The sequence below is a fragment of the Saccopteryx leptura genome, chromosome X, assembly GCF_036850995.1.
Source record: "Saccopteryx leptura isolate mSacLep1 chromosome X, mSacLep1_pri_phased_curated, whole genome shotgun sequence".
NCBI lineage: Eukaryota > Metazoa > Chordata > Mammalia > Chiroptera > Emballonuridae > Saccopteryx > Saccopteryx leptura.
Window position 1 is genome coordinate 14,203,001 of NC_089516.1, and position 23,673 is coordinate 14,226,673.

At 36.7% G+C, this 23,673-nt stretch overlaps 1 protein-coding gene across 4 annotated transcripts in view; it reads left to right on the plus strand.

The window, feature by feature from the left end:
- The window catches only part of CNKSR2 (connector enhancer of kinase suppressor of Ras 2), a 257,028-nt gene that overhangs the window by 178,496 nt on the left and 54,859 nt on the right, over positions 1–23,673 (plus strand). For all 4 annotated transcript variants that reach the window (XM_066357908.1, XM_066357911.1, XM_066357912.1 and 1 more), the window contains 2 exons: positions 19,927–19,975; positions 22,468–22,640. In XM_066357908.1, coding sequence (XP_066214005.1) covers positions 19,927–19,975; positions 22,468–22,640 — 222 coding nt within the window. The remainder of the gene's footprint in view (positions 1–19,926; positions 19,976–22,467; positions 22,641–23,673) is intronic.

The following is a 23,673-nucleotide window of genomic DNA, read 5'->3' on the forward strand; positions in this document are numbered from 1 at the left end:
TGTGTGGGATAGAGAGATAGAAAACGTGTGTGTGTGTGTAGGGTGTTCCTTACAAACAGGCTTAGATTATAATCCCCATTTGGTCTGTTTAGGAAAGCAGCCCAATAAAACACAGAAAACAACAGAAATACAGCTTGGCTTTAGTGTTTGACTCATTCCTCTTAGCAGTTAGAGCAGAAATGTTTATATAATAAAGAAGAGTAGGAAGTTTATGATACTATAAAATATACAGTTTTATTTTATTAATTCCATATATTTGTTATGCCATTTTTTTTTCTTAAACTTACTTAAAAGGAAATCATTCATTGTGCTCTCACTACCCTGATCACCCACCAGCCTTTGCCTCCTCTTTCCTTTGGACATGCTATTCCCTCTACTGAAAATGCTTTTCCCCCCACTTCCCCCTTGGCTGACTACTATCTGAACCTGAAATTGCAGACATGCCCTGACCACTACCCTCCCAACTAAATCAATGTCTCCTGTTGTTGTTTTAGCACCTTGTATATTTTCTTCAAAACCTTGCTTATGCTTTGTAATTATATATTTATTTATGTGATTATGAACGAACGAGTGAGTGAATGTGACAGGAACTTCAATGTCTTTCTCAGTATATGTCAGTTGATGTCCTCAGCCTGCAAACAGAGCCACCTCCATGTCCGATCAACCCTGTCCACCACAAGCCGGCCTTCAGTTGGAGTGTGTTCATGGTGGGAATTGCCAGGAACTCATTACCATAGGCTCATGCCCCATGTGCCTGGGAAGAGCCCCAGGGCTCTGAATGTTTTGTCCTGCATCATATGACTAAATTCTGTTTTGTTTTATCAATTAATATTCAGTTACACTCCAATTGGAATCCTGCCCATATTGGCCCCTCCTCCAAGAAGCATCTGGCTGGTTTACTGCTACAGACAACAGACCATGTGGAAGCTATCTTGGACCACCCACCTATTTAGAAGAGCATAGGAAGCACCCGTTTACTTACACCCACCATGTTGGGCTCCCAATCAAAGCAGGTCCCAGCCTGCACCTTTGATTGGGGTGATTTACGAATCTTCTCTGCTCCACAGATGCCCCCTCATGCACCACGAACCTGCCCCACCTCCTCCAATCCTGCTCAGAGCTCCCCTCTAACTAGTACTTCTTACGTTCCTACTACCACTGCCTTCTCATTATGGAGGTCACAATATGCCTGTCAGCCAAGAATGTTATGATATTTTTCAAAAGAGTACAACTTTATTTTCCATACTGACTGGTTCTCTGTCTGAAAATGTGGGAGTTGTTAGCTGCTGGAGCCCTTGTCTGACCTGAGAGTACAGGAAGAAAAGGCAGACAGTGTGTGTGTGTGTGTGTGTGTGTGTGTGTGTGTGTGTGTGTGTGTTATATTCAAATGTTGTGGTGAAAGCCGTTAGGTAAAGAATGATTAGATTCAGCACCTTTCTTTTTAATATAATATACATATGACAACTTGCTTTTACATTAAAGCTGCTAAACTAAATTGATAAGCAACGCAATAATTTATTTTATCTGTATATGCTGAGATGCCAGGACAAGTACAATCTGATTAGGAATTCAGGCAACATGTGAGTGTACTTTCATAAACTGCATAATGTGATTTTAGCTGGCTTATTTAAAACAGATTTTGAGGAGGTGTTCAACAATCTGGATAATTGTTTTTATTTCAACGTTTGTGTGGCTTGTCTTAGATATTTAGGCTATAACAGCAAACATTCGATTGTTTTATTTCTGATAAGTACTTTTAACCATTTTCACCAGTTTGTAAATTTTTAGTAGAACTCCTTTAGGAAAGAGGTAGAGAGCTGGTAAAAGACATTTTTTTTTTAATTTAGCAAGTAAATAAACCTTATGAAACAGACACTATACTAAGTAATTTAAATTTTTTTGGTTATTTAATCCTCATAACAACCCTATGAGAAAAGTGCTGGCGCTATCCCCATTTTACAGATTAGGAAGCTGAGGCACATGACCTAAGTAACTAGTAAGTGGTAGAGCTGGGATTTGAACATTGGTCATCTTACTCCTAGTCAGCACACTATATTGCCCCTCAAAAAGTAACATAATTTAGCCAAAACTCAACAATGATTGTAGTAGTCTCAACCATATGTAAAATGCAATCTACGTGCTATGGAATATATATGAGATAATAATAATATTGCCACTGTTACTACTAATAATAGCCAACATTTACCAATTGCTGACTAAGTTTCTATGCTAAGAACTTATATACAGCCTGACCTGTGGTGGTGCAGTGGATAAAGCGTCCACTTGGAAATGCTGAGGTTGCCGGTTCGAAACCCTGGGCTTGCCTGGTCAAGGCACATATGGGAGTTGATGCTTCCAGCTCCTCCCCTCATCTCTCTCTGTCTCTCTTCTCTCTCTCTCTGTCTCTCCCTCTCCTCTCTAAAAATGAATAAATAAAAAATTAAAAAAAAAAGAACTTATATACATACATTAACTCATTGAATCCTCAAATTGACCCTTGTGAGGTTGCTACTATTCTATCTATTTTGTACAACTGAAACACAGCTAGAAAGTAGCAGGCATGAAATATGAGTCCAAGTAGTCTGGCTCCAAAATTCATACGTTTGGATGAATAAAGCCATTCTGTTCATAAGGATTTTACCATCTATTAGAGAAGACAGAGCTATTACTATTACATGAAAAGATGAAAAATATGTTATAGTGGCAGCATATAATTAAGTCTATCTGCAGTGATAAACTTTGCGTTGTCTAATAGCTGCCTTACTTAGAGGCATTGTTTCAGTATCAGCAGCATCAGTGAAAGTAAAGCAAAAGGGCATTTAATTTTAGTAGGTAGAAAGCCATCTCTGAGCAAACAGTTGTTTATAACAACCACTTCCTCCACATTTTGACTTTATTAACCTAGATAGCAGTCATAAAACAGTTTGATATGATCTCTCTCCTCACCACCGAGCATGGAGACATGTTAGACATCCATTCTAAATATAGTACTATTGTATTTGTATTTTCATGTATGATTTCTATAGATGACTTGATTATTTCTAGAGTATTAATGCCAAACTCATGGGAGCATTGGCAAAGACCTACAGGGGAAGAGCCTGAACTGTGAAAAGTATTTCCCATTGAACCACTCACTAAAGCAGTGGTTCTCAAAGTAGGGGCTGTCTTTGGCTAAAAGCTCCTGGTGACTGAGGCTTGATGCAAAAATGGCAGCCCTGTCTTCAAATCTTATGGGCAAATATCACAATTTCACAGATGTTCTTTCTCACTTGTGACTAGATAATGCTTAATAGTAACCTACTAAATGGTTTTAAAACGTACCATAAAATAATGCATTAGTGGAATTTACTGAATAGTCGAATTCAGGATTTTTCCATGAAGCCTGGTAAGTGTATAGCTGACAATGCAGCTGTGCTTCTGTTGCACAGCACGGGGTAGATGGTTTAAGTTCCCCGGTTTTCCGGAGGAATGCCATAGTGATACATCATCTGGATTTTTTTTGGGGGGGGGTTACCTTTTGTTTTCAGCTGATGGTTTTTTAAATTATAAATTATTGTTAGATTTCATCACTGTTGATTTTAGTTATTTTTAGATTCCCTGCTCTACCTTACAGCATGCTGTGATTCACATTACCCATAGTTATCTAAAAATGATACTATGAATCATCCATTCCCAATTGCACTTGTACAGTCATACTCTGTTGGTACCACCTAGTTATTCCTCCATTAGAAAGCGAGTACAAATGGAACATGGGGTCTGAAAACCTGTCTTAGGGGAAAACAATCAAAGTTGTTGAGACCCACCTCCTTAGTTATAGATAAGTGGTTTTAAAAAAAGAAGAAAATAAATCTTGGCCTTACTTGTCTCTATATATATGAAACATTTTATAGAATGCTAGACCCTGACAAAGTCTAAGAGAAAAATTAACTTGTGTTTCCTGCCTATTTATTCTAATAGTTATTTTTGCTTCTATATTTATGAAGATTTTTTTTAAAAAATCAACTATCAGCACTGCCCCACTCCATTTTCACATTCACCACCAACTGGGGTACTGATAATTGAACTGGTTAGGCTAGAGGGTTAAATATAGAAATACATTGGAGTGGATTAAACATTCAAAAATATACACTTTCAGGTCCAGATAAGGTGGAGCACACATTCCATTTTCTTTTTCTTTCTAATCACAATAAAAGCAACCCCCCCCCAAAAAAAAACCTAGACAAAATATGTCACCTGCCAGAAGACCCTGAAATGTAGAGAAAGAAGGCAGGCAGGCTAGAGACCTTTAGACCTGAAGAACAACCCAGCAATAAGTTTCCTGGGCCTTTTTCTTGCCTGTTATATACTCTTGACTCAGGTGCTTAAAAAGCCTGCAACCTTAAAATATCAATCAGCACAAACAAAATAGAGCCCCAAGAAAAGCTAAAGGACCAGGGAAAGGACAGCCTGACAGGACAGAATTCTTTTACCAATACCTGTCTGTTCTCAAGGTGAAAACCATGAAAACAATCATGCTTCTCCTCCACCACAACAGGTTTAAAAGGGGTTTGTTCACTAAGAGGACATTATAATCTTAAATGTATGTGCACCAAACAACAGAGCTGCAAAATGCTAGAAACAAAGTCCAAAAGAACTAAAAGGAGAAAATGACAGATCTACAATTAGACTTGGGGACTTCAACACTCCTCTCTCAGTAATTGATGGAGCCACTAAACAAAAACTCAACAAGGATATAGAAGTACTGAACAGGTACCTGACTACCCAGAGACAGTATCTGATGCCCAACAACAGCAGAATAGATGTTCTCTAATCATAATATAATCAAACTAGAAATCAATAACAAATAACAAGTAAGAATCCAACCAGCTGTAAATTAAAGAACACACTTATAAATAACCCATAAATAAAAGAGGAAGTCTCAAGGAAAACTGAACTGAAGATGAAAATACAGCATATGCTTAGAAGAAAATTTATACCACAAAATGCTTATATCAGAAAAGGTGAAGGTATTAAAGCAATAATCTAAACCCATACCTAAAGAAATTAGAAAAAGAACAACAAAAAAAGTTAGCAAGCAGAAGGTATACAATAAAGGGCAGAAATCAATGAAATTTGAAAATGAAAATAGAGAAAATCAAACGAAAAGTTGTGGGTTTTGTGAAAAATCAAAAAAGAAATTGATAAACCTTTAGCAAGACTGACGGGGAAAAGAAGGTTCAAATTACAAGGATCGGGAATGAAAGAGGGGTTATCACTGCAAACCGTGTATGTGTTAAAAGAGTAAGTAAATACAGTACTATGAACAACTCTGTACACACAAGTTTAACAGTTTAAAGATTTTATTTATTGGTTTTTACAGAGAGAGGAGAGAGGGGGATAAGGGAGTGAGAAGTATCAAGTCATAGTTGCTTCACTTTAGTTGTTCATTGATTGCTTGCCATATGTGCCTTGAGTGGGCAAGCCCAGGGTTTCAAACCGGTGAACTTAGTGATCCAGGTGAATGCTTTATTCATTGTGCCACCACAGGCCAGGCATAGTTTAACAGTTTAGATAAAATGGACCAATTCCTTAAAACCCACAAACTACCAAAACTCTCTGAAGATCAGGTAGATAATCTAAATAGTCCTATAACAATTAAAAGAATGTAATCATTAAGTGACTTCTAAAAAATAAGTATAGAAATACTGAACAAAGAACCAAACCTATAACACCATTACTCTTCTATTGGCTGAATGCAGGAATAATGTATTTGACTTTTATTCTTTTGTTCTGTGGTGTTTTCAAATTGTTGGCAGCCTATAAAAAATTTGATGTATAGGACTTGTGATTTAATTGAATTCTTAAGAGACTAATTAAATTTGTAAATTTAATTAATTGTGAAAATATTGTTTCAGTGTTTGAAATGGTGTTATAAATTTTTGAACTTTAATAAATTCAGCATTATATAAATAAAAAAGATTCACTAATACACCTTCACTTTTTTTGAGATTTCTGGTTGCACTGTATAAAATAGAGTATTGATAAACTGGAGTCAGCCCTTTTTGAACAAATGTGGGTCTCATTCTGCTCATTCCTGGTTAAATAAAGGCTGCCAGGAAGCAAAATACAAAATCTGTCTTAATCAGCGGGCATCATACAAAACAGGACACAGAAAAATTGAATTAGGAATTTATTAAGTTTAAATTTATTAAATTTAAATCTTATTACAAATTCCTCCTTGCCTTTTAGAAAAGAAAAGAAAACAAATTTTGATGAGAGGCCCTTGACTTGGTGCTAAGGTCAATAATTATGAAGTATTTGGAGACCTACCTGTGTTAATCAGAAAGAGTAAAGAAGCACCCTGCCCCTTCTCTATTTTGTTGTAGACCTGTATCTCCCAGTTTAATAGTTTCAGAAAACTTCCTTAAATTTTGTTGGCAATGGGCCTTTTTTGTTCCTATAATCACTCTATCCACAATTACCTCACCACAATAACTCATTTAATGAACTATCTCAAGTTTAGTAGAATTCCAAGTAAAGTTATCTTACTCGTAGAACTCTTTAAAGGCTCTTCTCATTGAAGGACCATAACCTATATCAAATTACCTTCTTCACTCAAAATCTCAAAATATATTACCCCCTTGACAGCATCCTCTAATTTCACAAAGCTATAATCCTAATGATTTGCTGTATATACCCAAATCTCATCGAAAAATTCCTCTTAATAAACTACATGCCTGGGTCTCTTGACCCAGATTTTATGTGAGAATGAAATTGAAGTTACAATCATTGACTACTTTACATTCTAGTTTCTTGAAGATAGCTTTTCCAATAACAATGTTAAATTGTTTACAGCCTTCATGGACTCATCATTGGTTTTTGGCTCAGACAGCAAGTAGCAGCGGCCAAAGTGCATGAGTTCAACCTTGAGTCTTTTTTTTTTTTTTTCAGAGACAGAGAGAGAGTCAGAGAGAGGGATAGACAGGGGCAGACAGACAGGAACAGAGAGATGAGAAGTATCAATCAGTTTTTCATTGAGCGTTGCGACACCTTAGTTGTTCATTGATTACTTTCTCATATGTGCCTTGACCATGGGCCTTCAGCAGACTGAGTAACCCCTTGCTCGAGCCAGCGATCTTGGGTCCAAGCTGGTGAGCTTTTGCTCAAACCAGATGAGCCCACGCTCAAGCTGGCGACCCCAGGGTCTCGAACCTGAGTCCTCCGCATCCCAGTCCGACGCTGTATCCATTGCACCACCACCTGGTCAGGCCAACCTTGAGTCTTAATTCTAAACAGTATTGCTAAATTTGTTTCTTAACATCACTACAACTAGTGGCCTAAGCCAAGAACAGGATCTTAATAGTCTTGAACCCAAAATAATATGGAATGTTGAGAAATAGATCAGTGTTTCAGTCCATATTCTTTAAATGCAAATGATTTTAGATTAAGTAGATGCAAGCTTTCCTGCCATAGGAAACAGGAGAATAAGTTATCTTCTTATGTATTCTTTTACTATCATAACTTTGGAGTGGCCTCAAAAAATAATTTCTGTTGCATCTGACTACATCCAGGTAAAAGGGCTCAGCACTAAAGAAGAGAATTGTCTTCTAAGATTCTTTTCTAAAATGGCCAAGAGTAATGTCATTTTAGAACATGAGCTTTAGGTCAGATCTATGAACCTAGACATGTTTCTGAACCTCTGTTTCTCATGAATAAAAAGAGGATAATTATACTTAACGTTGCCCGGCTATTTTAGAATTAAATCATATGTTGTGTATAAAGTTTTTCCACTGTGCTGGGTACATAGTAACTATTCTTAACCACATAAAGAAAAGAAATTAATTCATTTACATGGAAATTAACTTACTTTTTGGTGAGAACACTTTCTAGGACTAAAACACATCGTCCTTGGGAATTAATAAGCATATCAGTTAGTATTCAATCAGGGAAACAGAAGCACTGAGTGGCATGGAATAAAGGACTAGTTATTACTCAGTTGAGTAGCTAGTGAAGATGCCTCCATGGAGCCAGTGGTCCTGAAGAAAGTCTAGATGCGAAGAGAGCAAGACAAACTGAACTCATGAGCACAAACTGGATCCGGCCTCCCATTTCAACAAGGAAGGTGGAGCCCTCCAGCATGGCGGTTCAGAGGCTCCCTGTCCAGGACTTAGAGGGCCTGAAGGAGTCGTAGACCCAGTTGTTGACCCATACAAAGAAGGCAAGCCAGCAGAAAAGTGACGACATGTGTGAGCAATAGCAATGACTAACACCCTACACTGACCTTCAGAGCATAAGGACAGCTGCTTCAGTTGTATTGTCCAAAATTCACACAAAGTTATGTTGTGGCCAATCCTAACTAGAACCATACAGGGGAGGGAATTCTGAGACACATAATTACAGCTTTGCTAAATTGACACAGTAGGAAGGCACTACATTGAGGTTTCCTTTGTGGGGGGGGGGGCTACCAAGTAAAACGTGCTTTAAAAATTCCCTAGTGATGGTCTGTATGAGGATCAGAGGTCAAGAGAAAATTCTAAATTCTAAATCTGGAGTGGACCCCAGGAGCAGCCCACCTCTGTGAAGCTGTCATCCTGTCAGCCTACTTAGTTAATTTCCTAAAGCATATATTGGAAATAAAACTTCAAATTGTATTTTATCTTCAACCAAGAGATTAACTAATAAAAGTAATAATTAGGATAAAATGTATAATTTATCTAAGACTTTTCTACTTAAGAACACATTAGAAAAAACTTGAAATAATTTATTTGCATATCCTGTTTGAGGAGGAATGCCAGAAGGCTGAATACCTAGACAATGTTACCTTAGCTAATTGTTGAATCTCCTTTACTTCGTTGCATTTAGCATTATGTCCTTAATTTTTATCAGACAGGCGCTACAGGAAACAGCCCTATGAAACCCACTTGTTCGCTATAAAATTAATTTTGAAAATACTGTCTTTTCTACTCCTTTGTGCCCCCATATATGTTTTTATAACTGTGTAAGTGCTTTGCCTCCCTGTGATGGCAATGTATGTAAAGTATCTGGTACACTGTCTGGCACTATGGTATAGTACACAAATATTCTTAGCATCTTTCCTTCAACTGAACTACCAGTCTGTCCTCAGCAGCGGGCTGAGAACAAGCCAGACTAATCTAGGTGCATTTGCGGGAAGCAGTTCTAGGAAAGTGGCAGCAAGCATCAGGCCCTAGAAACCTGACTTTTTCATATCTTAGCCTGCAGAAATGCTTTCTTTCTCTTGCTTAGTTTTCTCATTTACAAGATGAGCATATACTTGCAGAGAAGACTGTGGGAAATGCCATCTAAATTGACAACATAATGATGATTTGATTTTTGCTGCAAACACAAAATTTAAAAAAAAAAATTCCCATCAAGTTATTTTTCCCCTTCTGTTAGATAAAACCAATTTTGCTTTTTTAGTCTTAAAAGCATGTGCTACTAGATGGTTCAGTGTAGAAGAGAAGGAGGAATATGATTTCTCTCTCTCAATTATTTTATTATTAAATGAATTGCATATAATGGCTTTTCAAAGTTTCTAAAGTTAACTTTTATTTTTATCCAGTACTCTCTTTGAGAGATTTTCCGTTAAGAACAAAATATCTCCAAATCAAAAAAATTGTAGTAAAACTAGGAGATGTAGAAACATTTGAAGTGTTTGTCTTGGAGAGACAACCATTCATCTATTCTATAAGAGCTTCTCTTTTCTCTAAGAGTAAAAACCTCAGAATAAGAGTTTGATATAAACATACTCTTAGCCATAAAGGTATTTAGTTAAAAGCTAGCATTCTTGGAACAAATTACACTGACATGGCAAAATTCCATGATGAGAAAATATGTCCAATATATCACAATAAAAAACCTAAAAATAAAAAGAACCAAAAAAAGCTGTTTAGTTTCAGAATCTTTTAAAGAAAACTATTAGTTCAATAGCCAGAAAAATAATTATGGTGTAGTCATATTTTTGCTGAGAAAATGATCATGTTATAAACAGCAACTCCATTTGCGATCCTAAGGTTTTGTGCATTCTTTATTAGAGGTGATTCTTTTTATATTATTTATTTCTCTGTTTTCTTTTATATATAATTTATTTCCTTGTCATCAAGTAGCCTTCTAAAGGCAAACCTGGTTCTCATTTTTTTTCTGGTCCTAAACGTTTCTTTGTCAGAAAAGATGGGCGAGCCTACACTGATTTCTCTGACTCCCAGATGTGGACAGTTTGTCAAACAAAAGTGTCAGGAACAGGAACTGCACTAGTTCTTCTTTTTACCTATTCTAAATTTCTGCCTTTAAATGCAAATCTATATTAATTGTATACATTAATCAAGCACCCCAAAATAGCTGTATCTAATACAGCTGATGATAAGTTGTTTTGATACCTGATGGAACCTAAACATAAAGTAAGTGCCTTTCAATACATATTTTAACCTTAAGTGTTAAGAGTAACACTATTGGTATACAAAATTCCTAAAACATTAATAATTGAATGTACATTGGTGACTAGCCATTTTCCCTTCATTTTTAAGTCAGGATTATGTACAGTTAGTGCTCTATAAGGTACTCTAAGACTATCTGGTCCAAAATCCCAATCTTAAAGACGAAATTGAGGTCAAGACTAGCTCAGTGACTGGACCACAATCATACAGCTAGAATGAACTGGCATATATAGAAATCGAAGCCAGATCTCCTGATTCCTATTACAGTGTTGCTCCATGGCACTGTGCATTCCATTCTTGCTGAAACATCAACATTTGAAGTGTGTCATTCTACCTGGAGCGTTGAGAATAGACTGGAGGGGCTAGAGGTAGGTGGGGAAGCAGGGACACAAGATAGGATCCAGTCGATTCAAGTGAGAGATTATAATGGCCTGGTCTTGGGTGCTGAAGTGGAGGTGGTGAGAAGGGGTTGGAGTCTGGATATGTTTTGAAGGGAGAGTGAACAGCATGCACTGACAGATCGCATGAGATGCCGTCACTCATAGCCTGAGTGTCCTGCACCTGTGGGTGGTCAGTAATGGTTTCATTCATGATTTCACCAGATTATTATGTCAGTCAGGTCCTGAGCTGGAAGCCGAGTATATAAAATGGTGAGCTGAGCAGCTGGTTTCCATCTTTGTAGAATCTAAGACAGTGGTTAAAAACCATTTGAGAAACTGAATCAAATAATTTTCAGGCATTACATAATAATCAGCATTGTATCAGGTGAAAAATTGCATAACATGATGAATCAGTGCCAGCAGATTTCTCCTGTGTAAAGATTTAGCAGAGAGGCAGGCTTGCCTTGTTTGGATCACTGATTTCCTCATCAGTATTGACATAGGGTTTTTTAATTGCACTGAGTTCAATTAACACTGTTAATAGGTTTGGAATAAAATGTGATTGCAGTCCCATCCTTGTCTACCTTGGCTAAGCCTTATTACCTTTCTGCACCCTCATTTCTATCGAATTTTCAAAATTAGAATGCTAACATGAGCTTTTGTCTCATGAAGATATTATGATTAATAGTTACTCAAAACCGTACAAATCATTTTAAACCCACAGATTAACATAAGTTGCTAATTAAAATAAAATTGAAAAAAGCATGAGAATCAGAGGTTCTTAAGATGTTACTGGTTTGAATTATCTCCACTAATATAGAAATGTTATCCTTAATATCTCTTCACAATATAGAATCCTTTCCTTCCACATAGCAGTGTAGTTACATCATATGTCATGAGAGGTTTGCATAAATGGATGTCTTCATGTCAGAAGCAGTTTTTCTTTCCCCTCACATTGTTACTATGACTGCAGAAGGCTTCTTCTGTAGCATTGCACAGAGTGGGTAGAAGAACGGGTTTGTGATTGACAGACCAGGGTTTGAGTTTTGACTCAGCAACTCCCTGGGCAATTTGTTATGCATTCTGCATCTCAGTTTTTTTGCTTCTTTAAAATGAGGTTAATGATAAGCACTTTAAGGATTTATTATAAGGATTAAAATTGATAACTGCGGCCCTGGCCGGTTGGCTCAGCGGTAGAGCGTCGGTCTGGCTGCGGGGGACTCGGGTTCGATTCCCGGCCAGGGCACATAGGAGAAGCGGCCATTTGCTTCTCCACCCCCTCCCCCTCCTTCCTCTCTGTCTCTCTCTTCCCCTCCCACAGCCAAGGCTCCATTGGAGCAAAGATGGCCCGGGTGCTGGGGATGGCTCCTTGGCCTCTGCCCCAGGCGCTGGAGTGGCTCTGGTCCCGGCAGAGTGACGCCCTGGAGGGGCAGAGCATCGCCCCCTGGTGGGCAGAGCGTCCACCCCTGGTGGGCGTGCCGGGTGGATCCCGGTCGGGCGCATGCGGGAGTCTGTCTGACTGTCTCTCCCCGTTTCCAGCTTCAGAAAAATACAAAAAAAAAAATCTAAAATTGATAACTGCTCTAAAGTGCCTGATACTGTGCCTGACACATAAGCCCTCACTAATGATGATTATTATGATACAAGAATGACAGTTTCTGTTTCCCAAGGATGGTGATTCTTGTGACCATTCCCCACCACTCCCTAGTCATCACCCCTCTTCTTCCTGTTTTACTATTCATAGAGAAACAGGAATCACCTTATGGGATCATGTATAAGATTCAATTACCACCTTCCTTTAGAATCTGATCTGCATGGTATTCTTTTGATGAAACATTGACTCTGTCCAGTCTAATGAGTTTGACTGACTTTCTCTAAATTCCCCTCAATTACTGCCTTTCTGTTCTTATTTGGCTGCTAATTTATTAGCATGCTTATTGTTTTCAAAAGCATGTTTATTTATTTTTTATTGTGTGTGGAACCATTTACAGTCAACATGAAATTGGGTTAAGTTTATTTACAGAGTGCAGAGCGCCCTCACCCCACTGTCCTGAAAGTCCCTGTTTGAATGCAGTACTTCATCCTCACCACTGGTCTCAGAGTTCCTCTCTCATGTAACAGAATGGGCAAGTCCGGCACCAACAGCAAACTTGTTCAAATCTCTGCTGTTAGTTCTTGTAAATGGAAGATTTCTTGATTTAATATTTATTTTCATTAACATCTTACTTACCCTGTTTATTCATATTTAGAACTTTTATGATGACATACAATAATTAGAATATAAGGAAAAATACCTTTCTTTGTGGAAATATTTAAATCTCACATATGTGGAAGTAGCTATCATTTTTAAGGAGTGCTTCTTAAAGCACTTTCTTTTCTGAGGTATAAGAAATAAGGGATTGGTTTCACTAGTCACTGAAGAAATCTTGGAACTTTGCAGAAAATTACAGTAAGAGGAACTTGCTATATTGCAACAAGAGAGTATTTTGATTGCTAATTTTTCCATAAGTGGCAATTTGCAACTTGAGAAGAATTTAATAGTAGCTGAGCTTTCAAAACGTAACACAGAAACTGTCATTTCTTCCACAATTAAAATAAGTACTTCTGAAAGTTTCAGGATAAGAATGACCCAAATTACCCTTCCCCCACACTTCCGCATTCAAAAGGGGGGGGACGAAGTTTGAACAGAACATCTGTGGACAAAATGAAAAACAAATGGTCTTTTCAGGCAAATGTCTGAAAAAGGGATCTTTTATAGCCAAACAGAATACCATTGCATGCATCGCCATGGTTAAGAAGAGGATCAACAATAGTTTCATAATGCTCTTTTATTTTAGCACATTCTATTTTTATGGCCAGAATTATGATTTCAACACATCCATTCATAATTCATCATGTAATTATTTGCATAAATACCTTTTGACATAGATTTCATGTACTTTAGCCAGGCACATCTTGAATTCAAATTTAAACCATCAAGCTAACTAAGACAATCCCAGTGCAAGTAATGCTAAGGGAGGTTGGATAAAAAGGAGCTTTATATTATCTATGAAAACAAGTGGCCTACTAGAGAACAGAATTTTCAGTAATAGTCTGTACATGGATTACTGGAAAAATGACACCTGGCTCGTTTGCTGTCTGCTGAAGGGCGTCTTAAGGTTCAAACAATTTGCTAATTAAGACTGTATCCTACCTGACCAGGCGGGAGCACAGTGGATAGAACATCAGCCTGGGACACTGAGGACTCAGGTTTGAAACCCCAAGGTAGCTGGCTTGAGTGCAGGTTCATCAGGCCTGAGTGCAGGGTCATTGGCTTGAGCGTGGGATCATAAACATGACCCCATGGTCTCTGATTTGAGCCCAAAGGCCTCTAGCTTGAAGCCCAAAGTTACTGGCTTGAGCCCAAGGGTTGCTGACTTGAAGCCCAAGGTTGCTGGCTTGAGCAAGGGGTCACTGGCTCAGGTGGAGCCCCTCAGTCAAGGCATATATGAGAAAGAAATCAATGAACAACTAAGTTGCCACAACTATGAGTTGATGCTCCGCATCTCATGCCCTTCTGGTCTGTTCGTCCTTGCCTGTCTCCTCTAAAAAAACTAATAATAAAAGACTGAACCCGATTGCTCTTTACTGATGGCTTGCTTAACTTTTATTCATTCAACCAGTATTTATTGAGCATTTCTTCTGTGTTAAGCCCCATTCTAAGCAGAAGATAACAGTGCATAAAATAGAATTCTTCTTTCATGCGGTTATATTCTGAAGGAAATCCAGATAATAAACAAGAAATACAAGTATTTTTGAAAATGCAAAGTGCTAAGGAGAGAAATTAATCGGGAAAAGAAAACAGAGGAAGTGTTGAGGCAATGAGAATACAACTTTAGATTGGGAAGCCTCGGCAGAATTTACCAAAAAGGCAGCATTTGAGTAATAACCTGAAGAAGGTGAGTAAGCCATAACAATATCTGGGCGAAGGCCATTTAAGGCAGAGAGAACAGCAAGGGTAAAGGGCCTAAGATGGTACTAACTGTAAATGACATGGGGAAAGCAAGTATAGCGAGAGGAAACTTAGTAAAGGTAGAGACAGGAAGCAAAGATAACAGGGGCCAGGTCATACAGGGTCTTTAAGGTTATTGGGAGGATTTGGGCATTTGTTCAGAGTGAGATGAAAAACTGTTGGAGAATTTGTTTAGAAGAATAATATTATTCAAATCATATGTTAAACGGATCCCCCTGGAGGCTCCTTTGTTAAAAATAGAGGAGGGAAGAGCAGTGGTAGGAAGAACAGTGAGGAGATATTTCAGTGATGCAGGTGAGGGATGATGGTGGCTTAGACTAAGGTGCTAGTAGTAGAGGTAGTAAAAAGAAAAGTCATATTGGAAACATATTTTGAAGATGGAGCTGATACAACTTGCTGGCAGATTAGCTATGGGATATAAGAGAAAGAAGAGAGTAAGGTTGACTTCAAGAGTCTGGATGTAAGCCTGTGGGGAAGATGGAATTACCATTTACTAAGATATAAAACACTTGGCATGGTAAAAAATAAGATATAGTCTCTAAAGACTAGAAGATAGAAGAAAGAAAAAAATTGCCCAGTTATAATGGGAACCAAAGCCACATACCTGGTAGGTTCTGAGTCCAGAAAGAGGTAGAAATGACTGGTAACCATTAGAGGTTATCAGAGAACAAATGGGCCACTGTTATGTTGAAAAACTGAAGATTGACTCTCTGGGTAAAACCAACAGGAAGAGCAAACAGAGCTTCTTCACCCATCACTAAGGAGGTTGAATAAGGACATTAATGACCAGAGCTATGATTTATATAAAGGTGATTTTTTTCATTACTAAATGAAAATCACAAGTAATCTACAAAAGCTCTTAAAATAAATTTTAAGATAACAGAATTATTAAGAATAGTGGATATTCAAAAGAGCTAGTACCAACTAGATATCCTGGATATGTAAAAATATAGTCAGTGAAATAAACACTATAGTTGGATAAACTTCAGACTGCATACAGTCAGAGAGAAAATTTTGAAATTGTAGATAGAATGAATTTACATAAAAAGTATTGCAGAAATATACAAGGCTAAAAAATGTAAAAGTTACATGAATCATTTGTATATATGGGTGGTAAATTGAGAAGTGACAACATATGTCTAGAGAAAAAAGGACTGGTAAAGACTATTTGAAGAGATAATGCCTGAGAATTTTCAGAATTAAAGAAACAATGCCTCAAATATAACACAATGAATGCTAAATAGCATTGATTAAAATAAAGTATAACATAGACACATCATAGTGCAATTTTGGAATATCGGGGATAAAAAGAAAAATATTTCAAAAGCTCTAAAGACAAATTAGAACAAATGACAGAGTAGCCATAGATGTCTTAAGAGCAACAATAGATGCCAAAATAAAACAAAGTAATATATTCAAATTGCTAAGAGAAAGTTATTTTCAACTATGAATTCTATACCCAACTGAGCTATTATTCAAGAGTGAAGCATTTTTATATTTTCAAACATAAAAACCTAGAAGAGTTCACTACACACAGTCTGCTATGAAAGAATTTCTAAAGGTTAGACTGACTTAAGTATGAACCTGAAAAGCAGATGATCTGAAGCTAATAAGAAAAATATAGAAATAAAATGCATTATAAATTTTCACTTCCATGAAAAAAAAAAAAAACATTATCATGAAAGCAAAGAGTACATGCCTCTTTTTTTTTTTAGTTAGTCATAACACCTTATATGTTATCCATTATAGTCATGTATCTGTTCTTAATGCCTTGGTCTTATTAAATTTCTCTGATATTGCCTGGCCAGTTGTAGTGCAATGGTTAGAGCGTTGACCTGAGATGCTGAGGTTCCAGGTTTAAAACCCCAAGGTTTCTGGCTTGAGCACTGGCTCACCAGCTTGAATGCAGGGACACCTGCTTGAGCGTGGGATCATCAACATGATCCTATGGTTGCTGGCTTGAGCCCAAGCTCGCTGGCTTGAGCAAGGGGTCACTGGCTTGGCTGGAGCCTCCTAGTCAAAGCATGTATGAGAAGCAATCAGTGAACAACTAAATGACACGACTATGAATTGATGCTTCTCATCTCTGTCTCTTCTTGTCTGTCTCTCTTACTCACTTAAAAATATATATATCATTCATAACTGGAAAAATTATAAAATTAAATATGAATAATTCCTTTAGTTTGACCACTACATAGGATTATAAATTTGTACTTCAGGTGCACACTTAATCATACTGTTGCTGATGAGGAAATCTTCACTGTCAGGAGCTTATCTATGTGTATGAATAGTGAACATTCTCTAATATGTTTGTAAAGAATCTTTTGAGTAATGAGGAGGTTATTTTAGGGGTCCCCCTGATCACCCACATGTTTGGTTTGCTAGGAGGACTCATAAGACTCAGCATAAAGTTCTACCCACAGCTAAGATTTATTACAGTGACACAGCAAGGATACACAGCTGGATCAGTAAGGAAAAAGACACCAATGGCATCTGGAGAAATTGATATGCCTTCCCTTCACCCTTCTCTTCCCCTCTCCTTCCAGATCATACAGAGTGTATTCTCCCCCCAGCAGCAAAAATGTAGTCACATATGTCAAGTGTCTCTGCCTAGGGAAGCCCATTAAAAACAAACAGCATCCAAGGATTATATTGGATTGATTATATAGGAACCCCCCTGCCTAGCAACTATAAAAATTCCAGACCCCCAAAAGTAAAACGGGTGTTTAGTCCCCAGGTAGGCAAAAAGATGTTATCTGTTAGGGAAGCTTCCTAAAGAACTGTTTACCAGCCAAGTTCCCAGATACCAGCCAAGGGTTCACCTTGTAAGCCTGCTCTTCTAAGATAACAGTTTCAGACCTGCTATAGTAACTCTTTTATGCACATAGATCTATTTCCTTGACTGCGTTTTTTGTTGTTTTTCCTGCTAATTTCAAAAGCATGTAATTCAGTTATATGATTTTAATTAATATAATTCAATTATAATTTTCATTTTAGAAAATGTTACATCACTTGGAAAATTAATGAAATCGCTCTTAAGATAATGGAATTGTAATATTTATTTTATTTACAAGAGACATCAAAAGCTGTGCTTCTTTGAGTGATGGGTAAATCTGTAACTTGTGCCTAGGTGTTCTTAGGTTTCACTAATCCATGCATTTATCATGCCATGCAATCACCATCAGTAGGAGAATATATTTATAGGGAAAGGAAAGATAATCTTGTTAAAAAGAAAACCTGGAGAGCATAAAATATGTTTTTGTGTAGAGTTTAAAGTAGATCTACAGGTTCTAAAGAATAGCATGCAACAAGCATAGGAGGTACATTATATAACTCAATTCTTTCAAGCTGTCTGTTATCCATGTAGCTTCCTAAAAACAAACCACCTCCATCTTTTTTCATTTTTTCAAATAATGAGCTGTAAAATTATAATGATTACTTGTGGAAACACAAAAGGAAAAAAGAAACCAATCAGTAATTTTACAGCCAAACAATTTAGTGAAAATAACTATATGTAAATTAACTATACTTAAGCATACTAGCCTGAGTTATTGAGTTATTATTCTGAAGCAAAGTGCACTCCAGAAAATCAGCACAGCATAATATGTTTTATCTTTTATGCTTTGTGTCCAAATGAAGTTTTGTAGCCATGGATCCTGCAAAGTTTTACACACACACACACAAACACACATACATATTGTTTTGACATTTGGGTGATGATTTCTTGATCATACTGTATGGCAACAAATTATCTGAACCTTACTTTAGGATTGGTATCCATTCATAATATTATATTCATGAAAATTATGTTAACCATATACAAACACAAAACTATTATGTAAGTAGAATATTATTCTGTTACTTGATAAGCAAAGATAATAAATAAGAAAGTATGTCACAGAATACAAATGTATAATATAAAACCAAGACCAGTGAATTTTATGTAAACAAAATCCAATTGCCTCTTATAGACAGACCTTTGTAAAGAAGAACTTGTTATTAAAATCCATTTTGAAGAATTATCTGTGAATTAATATTACACATGAAATCTCTGTACCCTGTTAACTAGCTAATTATATGAACATAATTAACCTTATTACACCAGTAAACAATATAGCTTTGTAGACTATCTGACTAGAACCAATGATTTATGGTCTCTAATTGAAGGCTAGACCAACCAATGGAGTTGAGGGTTTTTTTTTTCTATTAGGGCATGAAGCTGTTCCAGCACTTAGCATGGAATAAACAGGTTTAACTGAGATGGTTGTTTAGTGAGGCAAATATGATGCTGAAGAATGATTCAAGGGAATGATTATAGTGATGTCCTATGAAAACCAAGTGGAAAGAGAGAAATAAAGGCACCAAAAGGCGGTGAGGTCATTGAATTGGGTTCCACAGAGGATGATTTTCTAAAAAGTGTGGAGTTAGGTTATTAGACTATGTACAACATTGAAAATGGAGGCATTGGTTGGAGTATGCATAAGATAATGTGGTTATGACACTGGGTAGCTAAGGAGTGGAGAAATAAAAATCAATCAGAAATGAGGGTCTAAGGAGCTAAGATGCTGACATTCTCTATATGAAGACTAGTCACCAATAATAGTGAGAGAAATAGGTGTGAGAAGGAAATAATGATCCAAGTGCTGAAATACTTAGTGACCACAGAGGAGGTCCTAGAAGATCAGTAGTGATGGCAGTGTATGTAATAGAATGAACTTCTAAGGAACCAGAAATAGTCATATTTGCCTGCCTACTTAATAAGATTTGGGGGAGAATCAAATGAGATATTGCCTGAGAAAGCACAATAAACCCTTTTAAAAGGTATGAAGTAGGACTGTGCATATACAATAGCCTTTAGTTTAACCACTGTTTTGTGCCTCAATTTCTCTGCTACAAAATAAGGACAAAGATATCCTGTCCTGCTTCCCAGGAGATTAGAAAGCTCAAGCAGCATGATATATATGATTTTTTTGGAAGTTATTGAAAATGAAAGTTCTCTGACCAAGTTTCAGAGTGGTTGTTCGTTCTTGAGAGTTATGTACACCATCGTGGCATTTCAGATGGAACCCAATCAGATAACATTCTTCCTTATCTTTGATTTCAGACATTTCAGCAGTCCTCTCTGCAGCATAAGTCAAAGAAGAAAAACAAAGGTAAGAAAAAGAAATAAAATGAAACATCTGCCTACTTGGTGTGCACTGTGATGATCACCAGCATACTCTACCCATCCTCTCTTGCCTGAGACCATTGTGGTTTAGAAGAGCACAGACCCCTAGCAAACACAGCCAAGACCAGCTTCTCCTTCAAGTCAGTCGTGATATAAGGTGCCTTTTACAAAACAGTGGTCTCGATGCGTTTCCAGACTGGGATCACATACTTTTTTTCTTCACTTATTTTTTAACTTTATTTTTATTTTGTTTTTCAATTACAGCTTATATTCAATATTATTTTGTATTAGTTTCAGGTGTGCAGCATAGTGGTTTGACCATCATATAATTATAAAGTAGGCCCTGCTATATTTCAAGTACCCATCTGGCACTGTACATAGTTATTACAGTATTATTGACTATATTCCCTATGCTTTACTTCTCATTCCTGGGACTATTTGGTGACTATAAATTTGTAGTTTTTAATCTCTTCATCTTTTCCACCCAGTCTCCAAGCCCCTTCCCTCTGGCAACCATCAATCTATTCTCTGTACCTATAAGTCTATTTCTATTTTGTTTGTTCATTTATTTTACTCTTTATATTTCACATCTACAGGGGTGGGCAAAAGTAGGTTTACAGTTATGCATGTGGAAAAATACATGCAGGTTATGATTATTACAATAGCTTTATTAATTCAAAAGAATGTCACAATGCAGGTATAAACATACTTTTACCCACCCTGTACATAAAATCATATGGTATTTGTCTTTCTCTGTCTGACTTTTCACTTAGCTTAATACCCTCTAGGTCCACTGATGCTGTTACAAGGATAAGATTTTATTCTTTTTTATGGTCAAGTAATATTCCCATGTATATATGTACCACCACTTTTTTTCTTCCTCATAAAGAAGACTACTTTAACATTTCTCATAATATTAGTTTGGTGGTGATGAACACTTTTAGCATTTTCTTGTCTAGGAATTCTTTATTTCTTCTTCAATTTTAAATGATAGCTTTGGGGGGTGAAGTAGTCTTGGTTGTAGTTCCTTGCTTTTCATCACTTTGAATATTTCATTCCAGTCCCTTTTGGCCTGTAATGTTTCAGTTGAGAAATCAACTGACATTCTTATGGGAGCTCTGTCATAGGTAACTTACTGTCTTGTATTTCTTTTAAGAGTCTTTCTTTGTCTTTAACCTTTGCCATTTTAATTATAATGTGTCTTGGTGTGGGCCTCTATAGGTTCATTTTGTTTGAGACTCTGCATGTCCTGGATTTGTGTGTCCTTTTTCTTCACCAGGTTTGGGAACTTTTCAGTCATTATCTTTTTAAATAGGTTCTTAATCCCTTGTTCTCTCTTCTCCTGGTATCCCTATAATGTGGATGTTGTTATGCTTCATGTTGTCACAAAGGTTCCTAAATTTTTTTAAATTATTTTTTCTTTTTCCTGTTCTGACTGGGTGTTTCTGCTACCTTATCTTACAAATTGCTGACTTGACCCTCTGCTTTACTAACCAGCTATCAAGTCCTTCTATTATATTCTTTATTTTAGATATTATATTGTTCATTTCTGTTTTATTTTTTCACTGCTTCTACATTCGTTTTTATGCTTTCTCTATTTGTTTAAGTTCTCACTGAGTTCATCCATTCTTCCCCTAAGTTTCTTGAGCTTCCTTCTAACAATTATTTTAGATTCCTTATTTAGCAGATTGCTTGTCTCCATTTCTTTTAGTTCTTTTTCTTATTTCTTCTATTCTTTCGTTTGTGTCATGTTTCTTTGTCTCCTCATTTTAGCTGACTCTCTGTATTTGTTTCTGTGTGTTAGATAGATCTGCACATGGTGAGTGGCCATAAATGAGATTTTGTGTGCTGACCCATTGAGAGTGTGCCCAGATTTCTAGTAGTGTCAAGTCTCACCCTGGCAGATGAAATCCCTGCTGATTTTCATAGCGGGTAATATATGGATCCCTTTCCCTCACACTGGTGCTTCAGACTGGAAGAGCCTGGCATGGGATTGAGAATACCCACTCCTCAGGAGAGAACCTTTGTAGCTGAGATATCCCTCCAGATTCTCAACCACCACACATGGGTGCAGAGCCAACACTTTTCACATTTTTGCCCTTCCTACCTGTCTTGATGTGGCTTCTTCTGTAAATTCTTAGTTATAAGACTTCTGTTCAGCCAGTCTACAGTTGGTTGTTCAGGTAGCTTGTTCTATAATTTAGTTGTAATTCCAATTTGGTCCTGGGAAGAGGTGAGTGTAACTTCCACCTATTCCACTTCCATCTTGGATCAGATTACACAGTTGTGATTAAATTATATATCACTTATGTGGAGGAAATGGTATTAAAGATTTCCATATTTTTTATTCTAGTACAATGTGAAAATAATAATTTTATGGTTAAGAACTTATACTGAACTTTGTGATCTATAAATTAATCTTCTGCCTCCACATGTGTATAAAATTTAAACTCATTTTTTACCCATTATTATCTTTAGGTCCTATGGCTGGCAAGAGCAAAAGACGAATTTCTTGCAAAGATCTGGGCCGTGGTGACTGTGAGGGCTGGCTTTGGAAAAAGAAAGATGCAAAGAGTTATTTTTCACAGAAATGGAAGAAATATTGGTTTGTCCTTAAGGATGACTCTCTTTATTGGTATAGTAATGAGGAGGTAAGACAAACCACATTTTGTTATCCCATCCGTTCTCTAACTTAACCAAAAGAATTACTGTTTTGAAACATATTTTAATATACTGTAATCACCTTAAGGCTAATTCAGGAGACTTCTGCTAGTTACTTTTTATAAGAAAATACTTACAGCTTCTTAAAATGGTTGCATTTGGGGGTTCTGTAAAGACAGTTATGTCATTTATTTTAATGTAGCAACAGCTGAAACACAGATAAAGTTTTGCATTATCTAATTAAAAATATTAAGCCAATTAGAGCAATAGCTTAATTTAAAAGATTAAATATGGAAATTTGATATAGATTTTTAAATGTCTTGCTTTTCTCAAAATTTTAAGGAGTTTTTTCTGGTTTTTGTGGGGAGAGAAGGAAGTCCTTTAGTAATTTTGGTAAACTAACATCAACATAATTTATTTCAGTTTTTCTTTCAAAAATGAACTAGTAGACTAGTTTTAAAAATCTGCAAGTATTCATTTCATTGGGCATAACTGGGTTCAGTTGTATATGATACATTTAAATTGTTCTTATGATTTCCTATTTCATTTGCAGTAAACAGATTTCTATCCAGAGTAATTATATCACAATCTATCACATATCACAATAGATACACAAGAGTATAGCTTACTCATTGATATTTCCTTACACTACATTTCCTTTGATTCTTTTTTTTTATTTAAACTAGTTTATTAAAGTTACTTTCCTCAACTTGACTTTTTAGAGGCCAAATGACCACATTATTTTGAAGTTTAAGGGATTTCAGAGAGCCTCTGGAGTCATTCTTTTCTTTTTCTTTTTTTTTAATAATTTTATTTTTTAATGGGGCGACATCAATAAATCAGGATACATATATTTAAAGATCAACAAGTCCAGGTTATCTTGTCTTTCAATTATGTTGCATACCCATCACCCAAAGTCAGATTGTCCTCTGTCACCTTCTATCTAGTTTTCTTTGTGCCCCTCCCCCTCCCCCTTTCCCTCGCCCTCTCCCCCCTCCCCCATAACCACCACACTCTTATCAA